The sequence below is a fragment of the Anser cygnoides genome, chromosome 2 (genome assembly GCF_040182565.1).
Source record: "Anser cygnoides isolate HZ-2024a breed goose chromosome 2, Taihu_goose_T2T_genome, whole genome shotgun sequence".
Taxonomy (NCBI): Eukaryota; Metazoa; Chordata; class Aves; order Anseriformes; family Anatidae; genus Anser; species Anser cygnoides.
Genome location: NC_089874.1, coordinates 75,977,928 through 75,994,939, shown reverse-complemented (window position 1 = coordinate 75,994,939; position 17,012 = coordinate 75,977,928). Strand labels below are relative to the sequence as shown.

The following is a 17,012-nucleotide window of genomic DNA, read 5'->3' as shown; positions in this document are numbered from 1 at the left end:
AGAAGGAATGGTGCTTATCATCTTCTCCCTCTGTCCTCCATGATTCAGATACTTGCAATCCACAGCCAAGCTGTAATATGTCCCAGCTATGTAACCTTCTTCTGAGTGGTCTGCTGCTTTGTGTGTTTTGTTGGGGTGGAGTGTACTAACACCTAGTCTAGTAGTTTGTTAAATCATACATATCTTTTGGATTTTAGCCACTGAATAATTGCTTTGTACTCTTAAGTTGTATGTACTAACCTTTCAGAGTCTCTTTGCAAAAGGCCTAATGTGCCTGAAGTTAACTCAGAGTGGGAGGGTTACACACCATTTGAACAAAGAAATACAAATTTGAAAACTATTTTAGATAGCCAAGAATTGGAGAGGAAGTGATAGGAATTGGCTAAGAAGCAAAAAAAAAAAAAAAAAAAAAAAAAGACATTGAATGAGAAATGAGAGCACAGGAAAAATGCAAATCGTTATGCAGAAACTCAGAACTGTCCAGATAGAAAGCTTGAAAACAGACTGTTACAAGAAGAATTTAAGTGTGGATGGTAGAGGGATAAAGGCTGGGTTATGTGCAACCTGAATAGTGAGGCTGGCTGATTTGGGAAATAGCATGGGCCTGGATTAAGGAGGGGTGGTTGGAAGCTGAGCAGGGAAGAGGAGACAGAGGAACCTGTAACCGGTGGAGCATGCTCTCCTCTGGAGTATAAAATTAAACTCAGCTTTGTCACGTTTCATCATTACATTCCTGTTTGCAAACATCTAGGCATCTCTGGCAAAGCGACTCAGTCTTCTAGTTGAGGTACCATATGATCAGTCAGTGGCATTACCAGAACTCAGGTTTTGATTTTGGAATTATGTGTATATTATTTTTATTGTTTATTATTTGCCAACAACAAGTTTTAAGTGAATTCTGTGCAGTTACATCAAAATGATCTAAGTCTATATATTCATAGCCACTTCTACCCTCATTAAATTCATTACATTAGTGCAACACTTCTTGATTTTTCAAATCAGATTTAAATTTAGCATGTGTTTGGGAATCTCTTCATCTTTTTTTTTTTTTTTTTTTTTAAACAGAACAGCACACATTTTCTGTTCAAATCCAAGATTTTTTGGTAGTCCAATTAAAATTTGGCAAAATTCATTACTAGTCCACTTAAAGTGCCACCCACAGAAGACATCAAGAATTCTGATTGTTCAATTAAAGCAAAAAGGAGGAAGCTGTTTTATCACTAAAAAATAGGCTCTTCTACTTTACTGTCCCTGTCAGCCAAGTTTCTTTCTCATTCTGTTCATACCTTGTTTCTGGTTGCCACTTGTTTCCTCAGTACAGGGCAGCTTGATGATGGCTGGGAGTTGTTAGCATACCACATCCCATCAGAATAAAGAAAGTTTCTCCTCTGTTTGCTTCTCAGTTTTTGAGTTGGTTTGGGGTTATTTTTTATGGTGCTCATCTTTGTGTTTCTTTCCCATACTTCTATACTGTCCACTAGTTTCTTTTTATTTGTGTTCGTTTGACTTCTGACAAATACTTAAGACTACATGTTTGAAAATATAATGTAGCTAAGAATTAGATAAAACTACTTAGCAAAAGATGTATGAGGATTAAGGGTAGTGAACAATGCCTGCAGTTAAACAATAGCCACCAAATAATTTGGGTTTGCAGTTAGGCTTTACCCACCTGATTGCTTTGCAGTTGCTAGCCATGGCAATATGGTATTAACTGGGCAATAAGCCTTCAGTCTCTGCATTCATTTTAAAGCTGTTAATATGCTGATAATATGCCGATTTAGCAAATTACATCTATTCAAAGATGAGAAAGATGAGTAGTGTTAAAATTAATATAAATGAATAAATAAAACTCATTAACTGAAAAGTTTGTTATACCTCTTCAAATGATGTCTTTGAAAAATGTAGCCTTTCTTCAGTTTGTGCAGGCATAGTGAAAGAAAGTTAATAATTTAATTGGACTGACGGAAGAAAAATGTTTAAGTCTTAGGAAAACAAGGACACCTTGCTTGCTCTTCTGCTAAATCAGTCACACACTGCTGATATAGGCTAGTTAAAGACTGAGGAACCGTCATAAATCATCCTGAAGCCAACCTGTTACTAAATACGTCAAGAAGTGGAGCTCAATGGGTTGATAAAGGTGACATTCCAGATACGCTCTTCAGCTAGTACTTTCAGTTTCTTCTTTTCCTAAATAGGTAACATTTCAGAGAAATAAATACAGGAATAAAGCCCAACAGGGGATGAAAATTAATTACTTTCTGACTTGTTCTGGTTGTGGGCAGAGTATTTAGTGTAGATGTTGTCATTAAGAGTTTAACATAATAAACAGTAATAAGTAATGTTTTCAGAAGCCAGTACTCTGCTTAGGATAGAAACTGTATTTCCACAAGGACTTCTGGAGCCAGCACAGACTGAAAGTTTTGAGATTGGAGATGACGTTCTCAGAGCAGCAGAGAGCTCCCCAGGGCCAGGAGCTTGGGGTGTCCCCAAGTGGGCCAGGCAGGGCCCGTCCCAGCACCCCACCAGGAGCAGGGCACCACAGGCACTGGGCATCTCTATGGGTCTAGGGCCTTGCCAAGGTTGGTCCGGTCCCTGGGCAGGAGCCATGGTCAGGCCAGGCAGGGCTGTGGGGAGCTGGAGCCCGGCCCTGCTGCGGCCTCAGTGGGGCAGGGGCTGGTGGCCATGGGGTCAGTGTGGAGCCTGGGCCTGGGCAGGGACAGGAGGGGCTGTCAGTGGGTCCAAGCTGTATTAGACTCTACTGGTTAACTGGACAAATTGCTGTTCTGCAAGATCCTTTTAAAGTAAAGTTTGGGTTCTGAGGTGAGATTGCTTTGGGAAGCAACTTGAAACAACTTCAGAAGGAAAAAAATACAGCTTTTTTCAGTAGTAGTTAAAAACTTAGTGTCACAGGTCAATATATAATCATCATAGAGCTGTGTTGTAATTGTTTGGCATCTTTTTCTTGTATTTCTTTCCAACGATATTCATTATTCCTCTCAACATTACGAGTAATCATGTTTCAGTTTGAAATGTGTTTGTATTTCTTTCTAAATTAAGAGACTCCTGCGATGTTGCAGCTTTCTGGCTCTGACGGGCACAGCAGGGGAAAACCACCACCAGATTTTGTGTTTAGCTATGATATTTATTTGCATTACTGTGGCACATTAGTGTCTCATCCTGTGTACGTGCTCCTGCAGTAGTCATTGGCAGAGGTGGTGGCATCTCATGGAAAAGAAATGCCCACATACTTTCTAGGGATCTGTGTTAAGATGACTTCCCCAAGATCACACAAGTTCACTGATGAACAAAGCATGGTACAGGGCCGGTGATAGGTTGGCTCGAGTTTGCATTGCTTAGCGGCATCCCCCTCTCTGTCAAATGTGTCTGAAAGGGATCTAATAAAGTCCTGAATAAAAAGAGTCCATAGGAATTTTCTCACTTGGGGTCTTTCATAAATCAGTGTAGACATAGCTGTAGAAGTGCAGCCTACCAAACCATGTATTTGTACCCTAATCAGTGAATCACATTTACTGCAACTAGAAATGCTTTTGTGGAATAAACCACCTGTTGTGGAGATGATTTCAGGTACAGAGGGAAAAGAAAGAAGTGCTCCAGGTACAGGGACATGAATCTCTCATTAATCTGGTAGGCATTGTCTTAACCAGGGACTCCCAGGGGCTTTCTTCAGCACAACACACGTTGCAAATAAGTGTTTGAGAGAAACCTTGATATTTTTCTACCTGGGCCAATTTGTACTGAGACACAGTATTAAAGAAGACAGTTATTTAGTCTTTACAGAAAAACTGAAATATAAAGCAACTGACAAATGAAAGGCCCTTTTGTTACGCAGTAGAAATACTGTGTAGAGTCCTCCTATGTGAATTTTAAATTTAGCATTAGAAATTAAAAGTCATAAATCAAAGTGTTATATTTCAAATAATTTACAAAATATCAGGAAATAGGGTAGCAGACACAAATTAAGTCTCTTGTTTTCAGTTGTTGCCTTACAACTGCAATGTGAAAGACCTCGTTGCAAATTAAAGCTTTTAGCTTTTATTAATATCCATATAATTTTCTTCTAATGACATTCCTGCCTTCATTTTTCAAATGACATTTGTTGGGTAACGTGATATTTAGCACGAATAGTATATAATTTGGCCACACAATCAGCTGAACATCTTTAGTGTGTCTTACGTTTGTTAGACATAAAAGCCCTTGGACTCAAAATGTAGCTGCATTTTCTTCACAGATTACAAGTGAAATATTTGTTTCTGCACGATAAGAAACACCTGATGTTGTTAATTTTTCAAATCTTCCATGCATTTCATGCTACCACAGTGAATATGTGTTTCTGCTGTATGGTATTCTGCTGAATGGTACGTCTTCTTTGGATATAAAAATACTTCAGATTTTTGAAGAAAGCTTGATTAAATTCTGCGGCAGTTCCTTATCCCGTCAATTTCTTAGTTATTTATGTAACCATTTTCTTAATTGATTCATAAAACATTCTGATTACCTGAAAAATTAGAATAACAACAGACTTGGATTTAAATTCCAGGATATCTACTATTCCTGTTTTTAGGAGTAAATCTCTTCAGAGAACATTTTGGTTTTCTAGGAATTTTGAATTCCTAGCATTTTACCTTACATTATTTCTTTGTCAGTAGAATACAGTAGTACTCTGAAGTTAATAAGAGATATAACCAGAATTTTGCCCATCACTACTCAGAAGGAAACATGTAAGATTACTGCTGTCCTCTAAAGACAAAGCCAAGGAAACAGACCCTTCCTCTGCTTCTTTCTTGCCATTTTTTTTTTTTTTTTCAGAAATAAAAAATAGGTCAACAGTGGTGTTTTGTACTGGTTAATCAGTCAGATCTTCTTGTGGCTCAGCACAATATAATGTGCATCAGCAAGTTAGGCTGAGGTTTATATCAGCTGATTATTTTAATTTTATTACACTTCCCCCTCAGACCCACCCTGCCCAACCCCCTATAGGACAAGATATAAATTTTGTCACCATATTTCCATAGATTTAATACAGACAGGATGAAAAATGTCATCAAAGTCCTGTATGCTTATTCCCTTTAAAAAATCATAAGTTCATTTTAAATTCAAGACAAAGTCCTGATAAGAAAGGTACAAGGAAAGAGTGGGAAAATAGCAGCACCTCTGTATTTTGTGATTTAAGTCAGGAAAAAAAAAAAAAAAAAGATAGTTTGAACCTCCAGAAGTCTTATTTTTTTTCTCTACCCAACGCTAAATGGAAAGAAATCTGGAAGCTGACACCTTGTGGTCCATTGCTTAAAAATAGTAATTGACAATCTGGGCTTTAGACCGACAGAATACAGAAACTTAGTAATGCCAGTAATTGCAGATACTTGGAGATAGTCAGGACAATTGGATAAGAATAAGATTGAATACTTAGAATTAGAAACTTTCTCTTCTTACTTCACGTCACTGTATAACTAGCTGCACACTATCACTTTGTTCTTATTGTGTACCTCAGTAAATGCATTCTGTTCTCAAAGCAGTTTTAAATACAAGCACAGAGCTTCTCAGTCTAGCAAAAAAAATCATCCTTCCCTCCCAGAGAACGTGTTCATTTTAAATCTAAGTGGGTAGTTTATTAGAGTCAAGTGAGAGCACTGAGACTGGATGGATGGCTGTTTTGTATGATCTGTTAATACACCAGGGTACTTAGGGACTTTTCTAGTTGTTTTTCTTTTTTCTTTTTTCTTTTTTTTTTTTCCCCTTTTCCCAAGAAATTTTAAGCTTTGTTCTACTCACAAAGTGGTATAATATATGTTACATATATTTTGTACCACAAAGTATGTATTAGGAACAATGAAAATGGCAGAAATATCAATCAAAATTCATTATTTCATTATAAATAATTTAAATTGTAAGAAAATTAGGAGACTTTGTAATTAAAAAAAGAAAAAAAAAGAGAGAGAGAGAGGGAGAGAGAAGAAATGGCTGTGTTTTGTAGAGGGGTGAAGAAATCCTGGACAGACACCTGTCTGTGCCAAATTACACAGTTTCTGTTTGTAGTAAGCGATGCTGTCCTTGGGGCCGTAGAAGACCGCATAGGTGATTGGACTGAGTTACAATCACTGGAGCAAACTTAATCCTCAGAGTGACTGCTTTAGGCTTAGTACTCAAGCCTGAGTTTCTAGCAATGAGTGCTGTAAGATAACAACTTGAAGAACTAAAACCAAACCAAAATAAATAAAACCCATTCTATTTGCCAAAATATTTTTGATTCAGGGAAGTTTCCTAGAACGGATATAGAAGCCCAGGAACTTCAAATAAAAAATGAGTTATGCTGGGGCAGAAATGACCTTGAGCAAGATGATTGTCTTGACATTAATAGTGCATGAGAAATTACAGCAAGAGTTGAGAAGGTTACAAACTAGGCAGAATAATGTTAACAGTAATATTATAATTTTTGTATCTTTTGTGCAATAACCTTTTATGAAACGTAGTAACTCATTTTATATGATTTTATATGTATATATTCTACAGCTGCACTCCAATTCCGACAAAGGTGATGGATCAGTCAAATACATTCTTACTGGAGAAGGGGCGGGAACTATATTTATTATTGATGACACGACGGGAGACATCCATTCAACCAAAAGCCTAGATCGAGAGCAGAAGACACACTATGTACTTCATGCCCAAGCTATTGACAGACGGACAAACAAGCCACTCGAGCCTGAATCTGAATTTATTATCAAAGTACAGGATATCAACGACAATGCACCAAAATTTACAGATGGACCATACATTGTTACTGTGCCAGAGATGTCTGAAATGGGTAAGGAAAACAAATTGTTCTATTCAGCAATCTTTTAACAAGAGAAAATGCCACATGATGTTTCACAAAGTTATGCCACTTTGTTGTATTATTGACTGTATGTAAAAGAATATTACATTTGAGGAGAGATGATAAGAAGACATCAAATGCAACCTTGTATGTTACTAGGGAACTTTCATATGAAGAAAACAGTACGCACATACATGCTTACTGTAGAGGAGAGTCACTCTTATTCTTGGGTGGTTTAAGAGATGTCGTTCCACAGCACTCCTAGACAAACTGTAATTTTCATTCTAGAATCAAGATATATTTATATATCCTCACTCAACTACACTCTTTATTTCAATCTCTTATGTCTACAAAATTAACCAAATACAAAGGAACAGTAGTTTTCTACATTATTCTAGATGATGATCTCATATGTTTCTTTACATCTGTTAAGTTTCTATTAAGTGAACTGAAATGCAAAATAAGTACAGATCTTTGTTTTTTCCCTGTTAGAAATGTAGTTCAGATATTCTTTGAGGTGCTGCATTATACTATCAGTTTTCTTTATTTTCTTGCTTCTCTGCTGTTGAAATTAGTTTATAACTTTGCTATCAATGTAAAACATATATAACTAATTTAGGATAAACAGATGCAAATATGACTTTTGGGCTAGATACTTCTAAAGAAAGCTTAAATGTTATGCCTGGTCTTTGTGAAAAAAAAAAAAAAAAAGTGCAGTCTACTGAAAAAAAGACAGTCTACTGTATTTATTAAGGAATGGACAATACAGATAGTTGCCTCATAAACACACACTCCCCCCCCCAAATGTCTACACACTCTGTCTAAGAAACTATCTCTAAGTCCAAAATGTGTCCAAATGTCGCAACTGAATACATATATATATATAATAGATGATTTGTTCTTCTCTCCTTGCTGTTTGTTGAATAAGCATGTAACAGGCTATAAACTTCTGCAGAGTAGAATTATAAAGTCAAAAGCGAAAAATACCAAAATACATGTAGTTACTAAACTCATAACAATATTGGTCATACATTTGAAAATGAATGACTACTGTCAACTGAATCTTAATGCTTCACAATCATTTGATCTCTCTGAATGGCAATGATGGCTCATATGAGTAGATCTGAAAATAACAGAAGTGTTTTGTTCCAGACTTGAGATTCATATGCAATATTTTGTTAATGTTACTTTGGTTGAGAGGGTACCTTGTGGAACTTTCCAAGTGCATATCTTTCCAAGCGCATATAAGTGAAATTAATTTAAATTGGGAATTTGCATTTGATTGATCTTCTCTGGTACCACGTGACATAATTATGCTGAGCTCAGACATATGTGGCTATGTAATGAGGGGATTTTAATCTGTGTATGAAAGCAGCCCAGTTTCACAGTGTACAAAGAGCTAATTAGTGTGGAGAAACTAAACAGGTCAAAATCACAACCTACATTAGAGGTATGCGTAGTAAAACTAGTAAATTCCTCATCTACAGTTCTTTTCTTGCATATACAAGTGAACTGTGGCATATGAAATATTTGCAAATGTGTAATAAACATTCCACTCCTGGAAAGACCGAAATATATTAAATCTTTTTCCTAAACCATGGAGTTCAGAGTTGTGACAGTTTGGAAACAGACTGGGTTTTATATTAGTGGATTCTTTGTTGACCTAAGTGGCATTAATTTTGGACAGAGATGAAATAAATTAGAGAATAAATATTCTTCTCTATATAAAGTGTAAAATCAGAGTGTATTGAATGGACTCAAGTTCACTAAATATCATGTACTAAAAGTATGTTAAAAATTTCTGTTCTCTTTCTTCCTGATTTTATTACTGCTTCTTTATTCTTTCTGTCACTTCCCTGAAATGTGGGAGCAATTCTTTGATTTTCTTCACAAAATGTCCTCTATATATGATGTTCCAAAAAATCTCTCCCTCTGCATCATAACTTTCTTAGTCTAATACTTTATTCTTCAAAGTTACTTGTAGCACCTTTCTCCCTTTCTGGTCGTCTCCTCTCTTCCTGAATTCTTCCACAGCGTGTGCTGTTTCAGATGTCTCTTTCCAGCCAGGAATAATTCTAAGCTTTTTCTTCCTACAGTCCCTCTTACAAGAAGAATGCATGAAAGGAGAAACAGCTTTATTTGGTCTCCTTTTATTTCCTTCCCTCATCTTCTTTCATAGTAGCTCTCATAGTTCCCATAGTAGATTTCAACTTCCCTTTTATGAATTTTCTTCTTTCACCAGTGTTTCCTTCTGTTTTCCCCTTTCTTAAGTTTCCTTTGTTTTTAAAGAAGACCATTTTAATTAATTATTTCCTTCACTGTTTGTGGAAATCAATGTTATCCTCAAAGTCAAGAGCAGCTAATATATTTTATTTGTTCTTTCAATTTATAGAAGTTACCTTTTTTTGTCTGCTCCAAACCGGGAATTGCCACCTTGTCTTTGCTTGTAATTCTTATTTCCCCCTCCTCCCTCATTAATATGTTTACTAAACTCTTCTGAGTCTTTACCAGAAGAATGATATTTATTAACAATCTTGTTTGGTCAGTATCTAGCTAATAAATATTTTCAAGTTATTGACCAAATATATTTTCATTCTTTTAAATTACTTCTGTCAGCTACTTGGTCAATGTGCTCTGAAACCATAGCTTCCTCTCTAATTCTGACTTCCTTGATCTCGTCTTTTGCTTCTCAGAGCAATAAACATATAGGTCTCCATTTGTATCTACACAGTGATGCTGGTGCACATTGCAGGATATGCTTTTAATGTAGAATTCCCTATTTTAACAATGTAAATATAGTATTGCAAATACCATTTCCAAGAGAAGTGTATGAAAGGACAGAAGGGCAGTATTTGTGTGCATAATGTCATAATGCCAGAGTTATTTCCGCAATATTGCCTTCACAGGAAGTTGTACAGTGAGGGGATAGAGCTGCTAGTAAGAATACTGGGGACGTGTAGGAAGACTCTTCTGTTGTCTTTGATAATTTGCTGTGGCACGAAACTTTGCTGTTAGAGTTGCAGTTCATTTCAATAATATCTAAATTAGTTCTTACTTCATTTCTTACTGCATTTGTGTCTTGTCACACCACAGAGTGTCATGATGTAGAATTAATTTCCTTTATCAACTGTCTCCAATAAAAGTGTAACGTAGTCTTCCCCTTTCTTAAGTTTCCTTTGTCCTTGTCTGTTAAGAAAACCATTTTAATTAATTGTTTCCTTCCTGTTTCCTGGATAGGGGGAGAAACAGTGGAAAGGAAATCAATGCTATCCTCAAAGTCAAGAGCAGCAAATATAATTTTTTTCTACTTGTTCATTCTATTTATAGAAGTTCTCTCTCTCTCTCTCTCTCTCTCTGTCTTCTCAAAAGATAGCATTCTTATATAGGTATTAGTCATATTTCTGTAGTAGTCTGAATCTTGGTATTACCCTTTTCCAAAGAAAAATTCTAATAGTTAGTCTGGGATGGCATTTTGGGTGATAAATGAGAGTGGATTAAGATAAACGAAGGAAGTTTTAATGATAAGGTAGAGCATTAATGTGTAGTAATGTGTGTTTTATAAATGAAATATTTCACTGGTTATACCTGAGGTAAATCATTAAACTATCCATTCCAGAAAGCTTTCTTGTGGTATGAATAAGACTGAGCTTTCATATCCTGCCATACAGGCATTCTGCTGTAGGCATACATCATATTTTCATTTCAAATTTGTAATCATTCTTTTCTATTTACTGATTTTTGGTGTTTGTTGCATACTGAAAGCATGTTTTTGCCTGCGGTCTCAGAAAGACTAATTCTACTAGGGCTTCCATAGGATATATTATTTTTGTGAAATAATTATTTATGTAAAATAATAGATTCCTATGCCATTTTTAGTTGTTCTGTAATTAGCATGGGTTTTAATATTTAGCTGTGGAGTCTATACATAACTCAACTTCTTGTTATTTTATGAATTCCTTGGGAATAGTCACTGCTTAAAAAAAAAAAAATCCTTCCACTTTTTTACATGGTCTTTTAAAGAACTTTAAATGTTAAGTTCTGTGTAACAGCATTTTTCCCAAGTGGCAGGTAGTATTTTTTATCTCTGTTATACTGCTTAGTTTCAGCATCAGGTTCATGTCTGTCCTCAAGAAGTTATGTGGTATTTTTCCCACAAGTTGTACATTTCTCTATTATTTCCTTGGTCTGCTTCTAATAACTCTAGGACCTTTAAGGTTTTTCATTTTTAAGCCACTGAAAAGAAAGTACAGTCAAGTTTTGTTAAACTGTTTCCGAATATTAGATCACAGTCTTCACAGTTGCACAGACTGAACATAATTAAGCTCTATGTCCTATGCTGAAAGAGCTGAAAAAAAGCTACCTATTCCTTGCCTTCATTGAACCTCTTTCTTAAAGGCTGGCTGAAGATCCAATGTTTATATCTGTAATGATTTCTTCTGCCATATAAAAATCTATTTGAGAGCTATGGCTGTGCTCTGTTAAGGTTTTTGAAAGAGTAATGATTACCTAAATGTAAAAGGAAATAGATTTCAATCTGTAAAAGCCTTTCGTATCTGCTCATTTCTATATAGCTTAAAAATGAATGAAACATTGCATATTAACTTTTGTAGTGTTGGTCATGCATTAGAAGTGTATTTCCAATGCATCCTACTTAGAAAATTAATAGAACCACTGGACTTTTCTGAACTTCTTCCCATAATTCCAAGTAACATAAGGTAGCCATAATTTCAGATAATCTGGAAGACATTATTCATGGTGTTCATAAATATGATTTGTATGAGAAGTGCTTATTTATCTTTCTGTGTTTTTTTGATATTTTCTTCTAAGAAAGATAGCTGACAAAATATTTTTTACAGTGAGGTCTTGAATCAGTCACTGGACTCCAAGTGTTCATTTTCTGGTGAAATCTCTATTTTCTAATGTAGAATGAAGCTAAAACGTGTTATGTTTACTTGTTTCTGCTTTAAGACTAGTTTAGGAATTCGTTTAGTTAGGCAGGAAATCCCTGTGTTCATTAAACTTCACCTTATTTTCACTTCTTTTACTTTTTCAATATTGATCCATTTGAGATTTTAACAGTAGAGCAAACTGCAGAAAGTCATGCATACAGATTTGCATTCTCAACAGACATGTTTTATTGAACTGCCTCATTAAACATTAAAAATTTGTCTTCTGAGGGACAGATTGGAGTATTTCCCTTCAGCTTTTCTTTGATATATGACTTTAAACATTTTTTATTGTAAACATATTAAAAAAAATAAAAACGAAAGAAGAGATTTTGAAATAAAACTACAGTTTGATTTCCCAGGTGGAATGATCCTTATTCTTGATAACAGACAAATGGCAAAACTTACAGAGTGGTTTTCAGAGCATACAGACATATTTTACAGCATAAAGCATTAGCTAAGAAAACAGAATTCCCAATATGTAATCTCCAAACTGTAGAGGGAAATCATGTGGAATGGTAGTGGTACTCTGAATAAGCAGAGCCTCCACTTTGGGGAAAAAAGTCTTTTATATTGCCTAAGTGGAGTGTCAAAATGCTTTCATAGCAAAATTTTGAGTTTTCCTTGACAGGCACTTTCTCAGTAGGTTGGTGAAAAAAGTGTGGAAGGTATGCCTCTGGGTCCAGTGTTTGGATCTATCCTGAGTTCTCCAGGGAAATTAGATGCTTTTTTTTTTTTTTTTTTATTACATTATTTTCTTCTGAATGTTTAACATTAAAAATAGCGTAGCAGCTGCACTGTATACTTTTCCATCTAAAATCTTCATTACATAGAGCTCAACAGCAAAAATCGGTACTGTATCTGAATAGGGCAAATACATTTGGAATCATGATTTTTATGTCATTTTGGTGAATGGAGTGATGCTAACTTTGAAGGAGTATTTGAAAGGAAAAGGTACACTTTATCGTTTTTTTTTTTTTTCTAGCAAGGCATTCTAACCTCCAGTTTCCACAAGCTAGGTTTTCTTTGTGCTTAGCAAATCAGACAACAGTTAGGCAAAAGGACAGTATGGGTATATCCTACAGGATGCTGATCATATTTCCATATTGGAGTGCTGTGTAAAGGTTTGGGGCCCCCAGCACAAGAAAGATGTGGACCTGTTAGAGCGGGTCCAGAGGAGGGCTACAAAAATGATCAGGGGCCTGGAGCACCTCACTTATGAAGAAAGGCAGAGAGAGTTGGGGTTGTTCAGCCTGGAGAAGAGAAGGCTCCGGGGAGACCCCATTGTGGCCTTTCAGTACCTAAAGGGGACTTATAAAAAAGATGGAGAAGGACTCTTTACTCAACTAGACAGGAGAAGGGGGAATGGTCTTAAACTAGAAGAGGATAGATTTAGAGTAGACATTAGGAGGAAATTCTTCACTGTAAAGGTAGTGAGGAACAGGAACAGGTTGTCCAGAGAAGTTGTGGATGCTTCATCTCTGGAGGTGTTCAAGGCCAGGCTGGATGGGGCCTTGGCCAACCTGATCTAGTGGGTGGCATCCCTGCCTATGGCAGAGGGGTTAGATTTAGATGATCTTTGAGGTCCCTTCCAACCCAAGCCATTCTATGATTCTGTGATAATACAGTGAACTGCTTGCAGAACACAGTGAAAATGTTAAGTGCCTGATTTGCTCCATTGCACTGAATGTGAGGGCTTGAGAGGTGGTGTTAGTGGTGGGGGTGAGTTAAAACTTGTGCATCTGATGTGTTCTTTGAGAAGAAAAGAGAACACTTTTCCACTATTCAGTATCAAATTACTATTGTAAGGTGTTTCCTAGGAGAGACGTACAAAATATATTAAAAACTCACTGTGGAGGATTTTAAGGTATAATGGCATTCCATTTGTGCTAAAATGGCCTGTCAGCTGCTTATATGAGATATCTCCATTCTTTAGCCCTGTTTCTTTGTCCTACACCAATGAGCAAGTACTCATTCAATCCCCTATTTTTTTTTTTAAATAAGGAGAGAAGAGAATAAAGTCTCTGAAGAATGATAGTACCGTGAAATCTTACTATTTCATGTATTTTCTTTCTGTGAAATAGAACCTGTTCAAGCATTCCAAAGCCTACCTTGAATTTCTAGAATTCTGGGAAAAAGAACAAATGGGAACACAACCTGTAGGAAGAGTAGGCATCTGCAGTGGATGTTGTTTCTGGAAGCAGGAAAATCTCTCTATAAAAAGGTATAAAAGTTGCCAGGTGCTCTAGTAACAAAAACTGATAGGTGACTATACCTGTACCTGTTGGATAGGTATTTTTTGGTGTTTTTGATTAAAAATAATAAAATCAATCAGTAACCTGTTAATCTTTAAAGATTCCACAAGATTCCAACATAAAATTTTAAGTATTTCTTTTCCCAGTGTGCTCTGGGAATTAACTTAAAAAATATTTTACGTTATATAAACAGATAGTTCTGTGCAATGGAAACTGACCTATGAAGTTAAACAGCTGGAACTATTTAACTTGGATCCAATATCTCTACTGTAAGCATTTGGAGAGTCTTCTGGGAAACCTTTTGGTACACTAGTGTTGGGAAGACTAGCTCTGGTCTGGTGTCTGAAACCAAATGCCTCTGCAGTCAGAGTAAAAGGGATGGTCTGCTAGAGCACATCTAGTTTAGTTTCATCCAAAGGAATCTAATTGTGATGCTCCAAAACTCTTCCATAAGGCAAATCAAAGTACAATGAGTGGCAAAGATCAGACAATTCAAGTCCAAAGCATACTCCTACTCAGAACTGAAATGCAAAATTGAACACCCTTCAGTGGCTAATGTAGCTGAGAAGCCACTTTCAGAATAACAGGGGAGCAACCTGTGCTGTTATTTTCTACTGTTTTAACATCGGGCCAAAGGAGTCTGTTGAAAGCAGTATCTGTAGAAGGATAAACGCATGGGATGAATACTGAACCTTTATTAACTTTCCAATCTTTCATTTACTGGTTTCTTATGTGAAATGTTAGAATCATAGAATCATAGAGTGGTTTGTGTTCGAAGGAACCTCAAAAACCATCTCATTCCACCACCACCACCCAGTCTGCCCCCATCATGGGACACCTCCCACTAGATCAGGTTGCTCAAAGCCCCATCCAACCTGGTCTTGAACGCATCCAGGGATGGGGCATCCACTGCTTCTCTGGGCAATCTGTTCCAGTGCCTCACCACTCTCTGAGTAAAGAATGTTGGGCCAGAAAGATTCATCATCTAATGTCTTGAAAAGTGTAGCAAATTAAAAATCACTTATCTTCATTCTATCTCTGCAATACTTCTGCATTTTATGTTCTACAATATGTAACTGATAAGTTGATAAGTTATCCCACTTAGCGATCTGTTAGAAATTGTGATTTTGTGTTTTTATTTTTCTAATAGTATTTGTTAGCAGCATACAAGTACCTGTATTTTGAACTCCTTATCTTTTTTTTTTTTTTTTAATACGGGATTCATCATTGGAAATCCATCAACGCTCATGTAGTTATTTGATTTCCAGATCTTTGATACCTTCTGATTTTTTGATTTCTTTTGTATCTTTTATTGATTTGGGGGCATTTTTGGAAATTATTTTAAATATGAACTTCAACAGTAATTTGTAGTGTGAATGATAATCCTGAAATCTATAAATATGAGTTGTTCAGAAGTCTAGGTAATATCCATATTTGGGGTCTGTATGTGGGAACATGCACAAATATGTCTGCTGTATAGTTACTATATATGTTTACATATATGTAATTTAGTTAGTTTTACGTATAGAGAGAGAAAGAAAGATTTTTTATTTTTTTTTTTCAGATTAGTATAGATGCTTTCCCTTAAAAATATGATAGGATACTAATACAGAGGGGACATCATTGATCTCTCAGTTTTAGAACATGAAGACTACAGAAGTTTCAGAAATACATCTGAGAATATTCTATAAAAATGGAATTGCCTAAATAAAAGTTGCCATAAAATTGTATATATTATCAATTAACTTCTATTTTCCTATATATACAGGTACGTCTGTTCTACAGGTGACAGCCACAGATGCAGATGACCCTACATATGGAAACAGTGCCAGAGTAGTATACAGTATTCTTCAGGGACAGCCATATTTCTCTGTTGACCCTAAAACAGGTGGGTATTTTATATTCCTATCAGTATGATTTGATTAATATAACTGAGTCTGATAGGTGGAATCCAATATACAAAATAGGCGGGTGAGTGGAATTTTTTTTTATTATTATTCCTTTTTATGTCCTTCTTTTGGCTTTAACACTATGAAATTTCAGAGTTGCTGTTTTACTGAGAACTAAAAGGAGCCAACTGTGTATTAGATTAATTCTGCATCATGCCATGATGTGAGCCATTCAGCCAAAGTGGAATAGCACTTTTTCATATTTTCAAACCTCTGTTTAGGAAGTGACTCAAGTGTGCATAATACATAATGATTTTAAATGCTTTGTTTTGCCTGAAGGATAGGCTTAGGTGGATTATTGAATGTGTGCTTCAACATAATAAATTAATATAATTCTCATATTTATAAAACTGCTGTTTTGCCATTTTGCTGAAATTGTATTCTCCGATTCAAGAAGTAGAATGAGCTAAAATATTTATGCTTAAACTCTATGCGTCACTATCTTCTCTTTACCAAGAAGTGTAACTTATGTAGAAGGAATCAAAATCGGTTTCTTTAATGAGAGAAGAAAGCTCTTTTAGGACTTGTAGTTAATATTTTTGGATATTATGAAGACTGTCGTCTTAATTATTAATAAGATGGCACTTTTTTTAGTATGTATTTGTAGTCCTTAATATTGAGGAAATAAAACTTAACAAAAGTTTGTTTTTTTTTTTTTCATTTGAACTATTTTCCCTTTCCATATCAAACCTTTAATACTGAGGGGAAAGAATGAAATTCTTTATGCTCATGTGTCTGTCGTGGTCCCTACACTTACCGTATAGAAGAAAATGAATTTTAAATTGTGCTGAAGTGAAGTAAGTGTAGTATAATAGTTTTCATTGTAATGTTTTTACATTTAAGTGTTGTTGCTCGCGTATGTTAATCTTTGTGGATTTTGGAGGCATCCACTTGCTTCATTAGAAGAGAAATGTATCTTTACCACCTGAGCTGGCTTTGAGACCACATCTCCTTTGAATAGGAGGCTGGACTAGATGACCCCTAGATGTCTTTATCAATCTAAATTATTCTACGAATTTTTGAACATGTT

The 17,012-nt window shown here is 35.7% G+C and overlaps 1 protein-coding gene across 11 annotated transcripts in view; it reads left to right on the top strand.

Moving 5' to 3' along the window:
* CDH18 (cadherin 18) overlaps window positions 1-17,012 on the top strand; it is a 564,404-nt gene that overhangs the window by 419,317 nt on the left and 128,075 nt on the right. For all 11 annotated transcript variants that reach the window (XM_066992492.1, XM_066992489.1, XM_066992490.1 and 8 more), the window contains 2 exons: window positions 6,529-6,823; window positions 15,802-15,921. In XM_066992492.1, coding sequence (XP_066848593.1) covers window positions 6,529-6,823; window positions 15,802-15,921 — 415 coding nt within the window. The remainder of the gene's footprint in view (window positions 1-6,528; window positions 6,824-15,801; window positions 15,922-17,012) is intronic.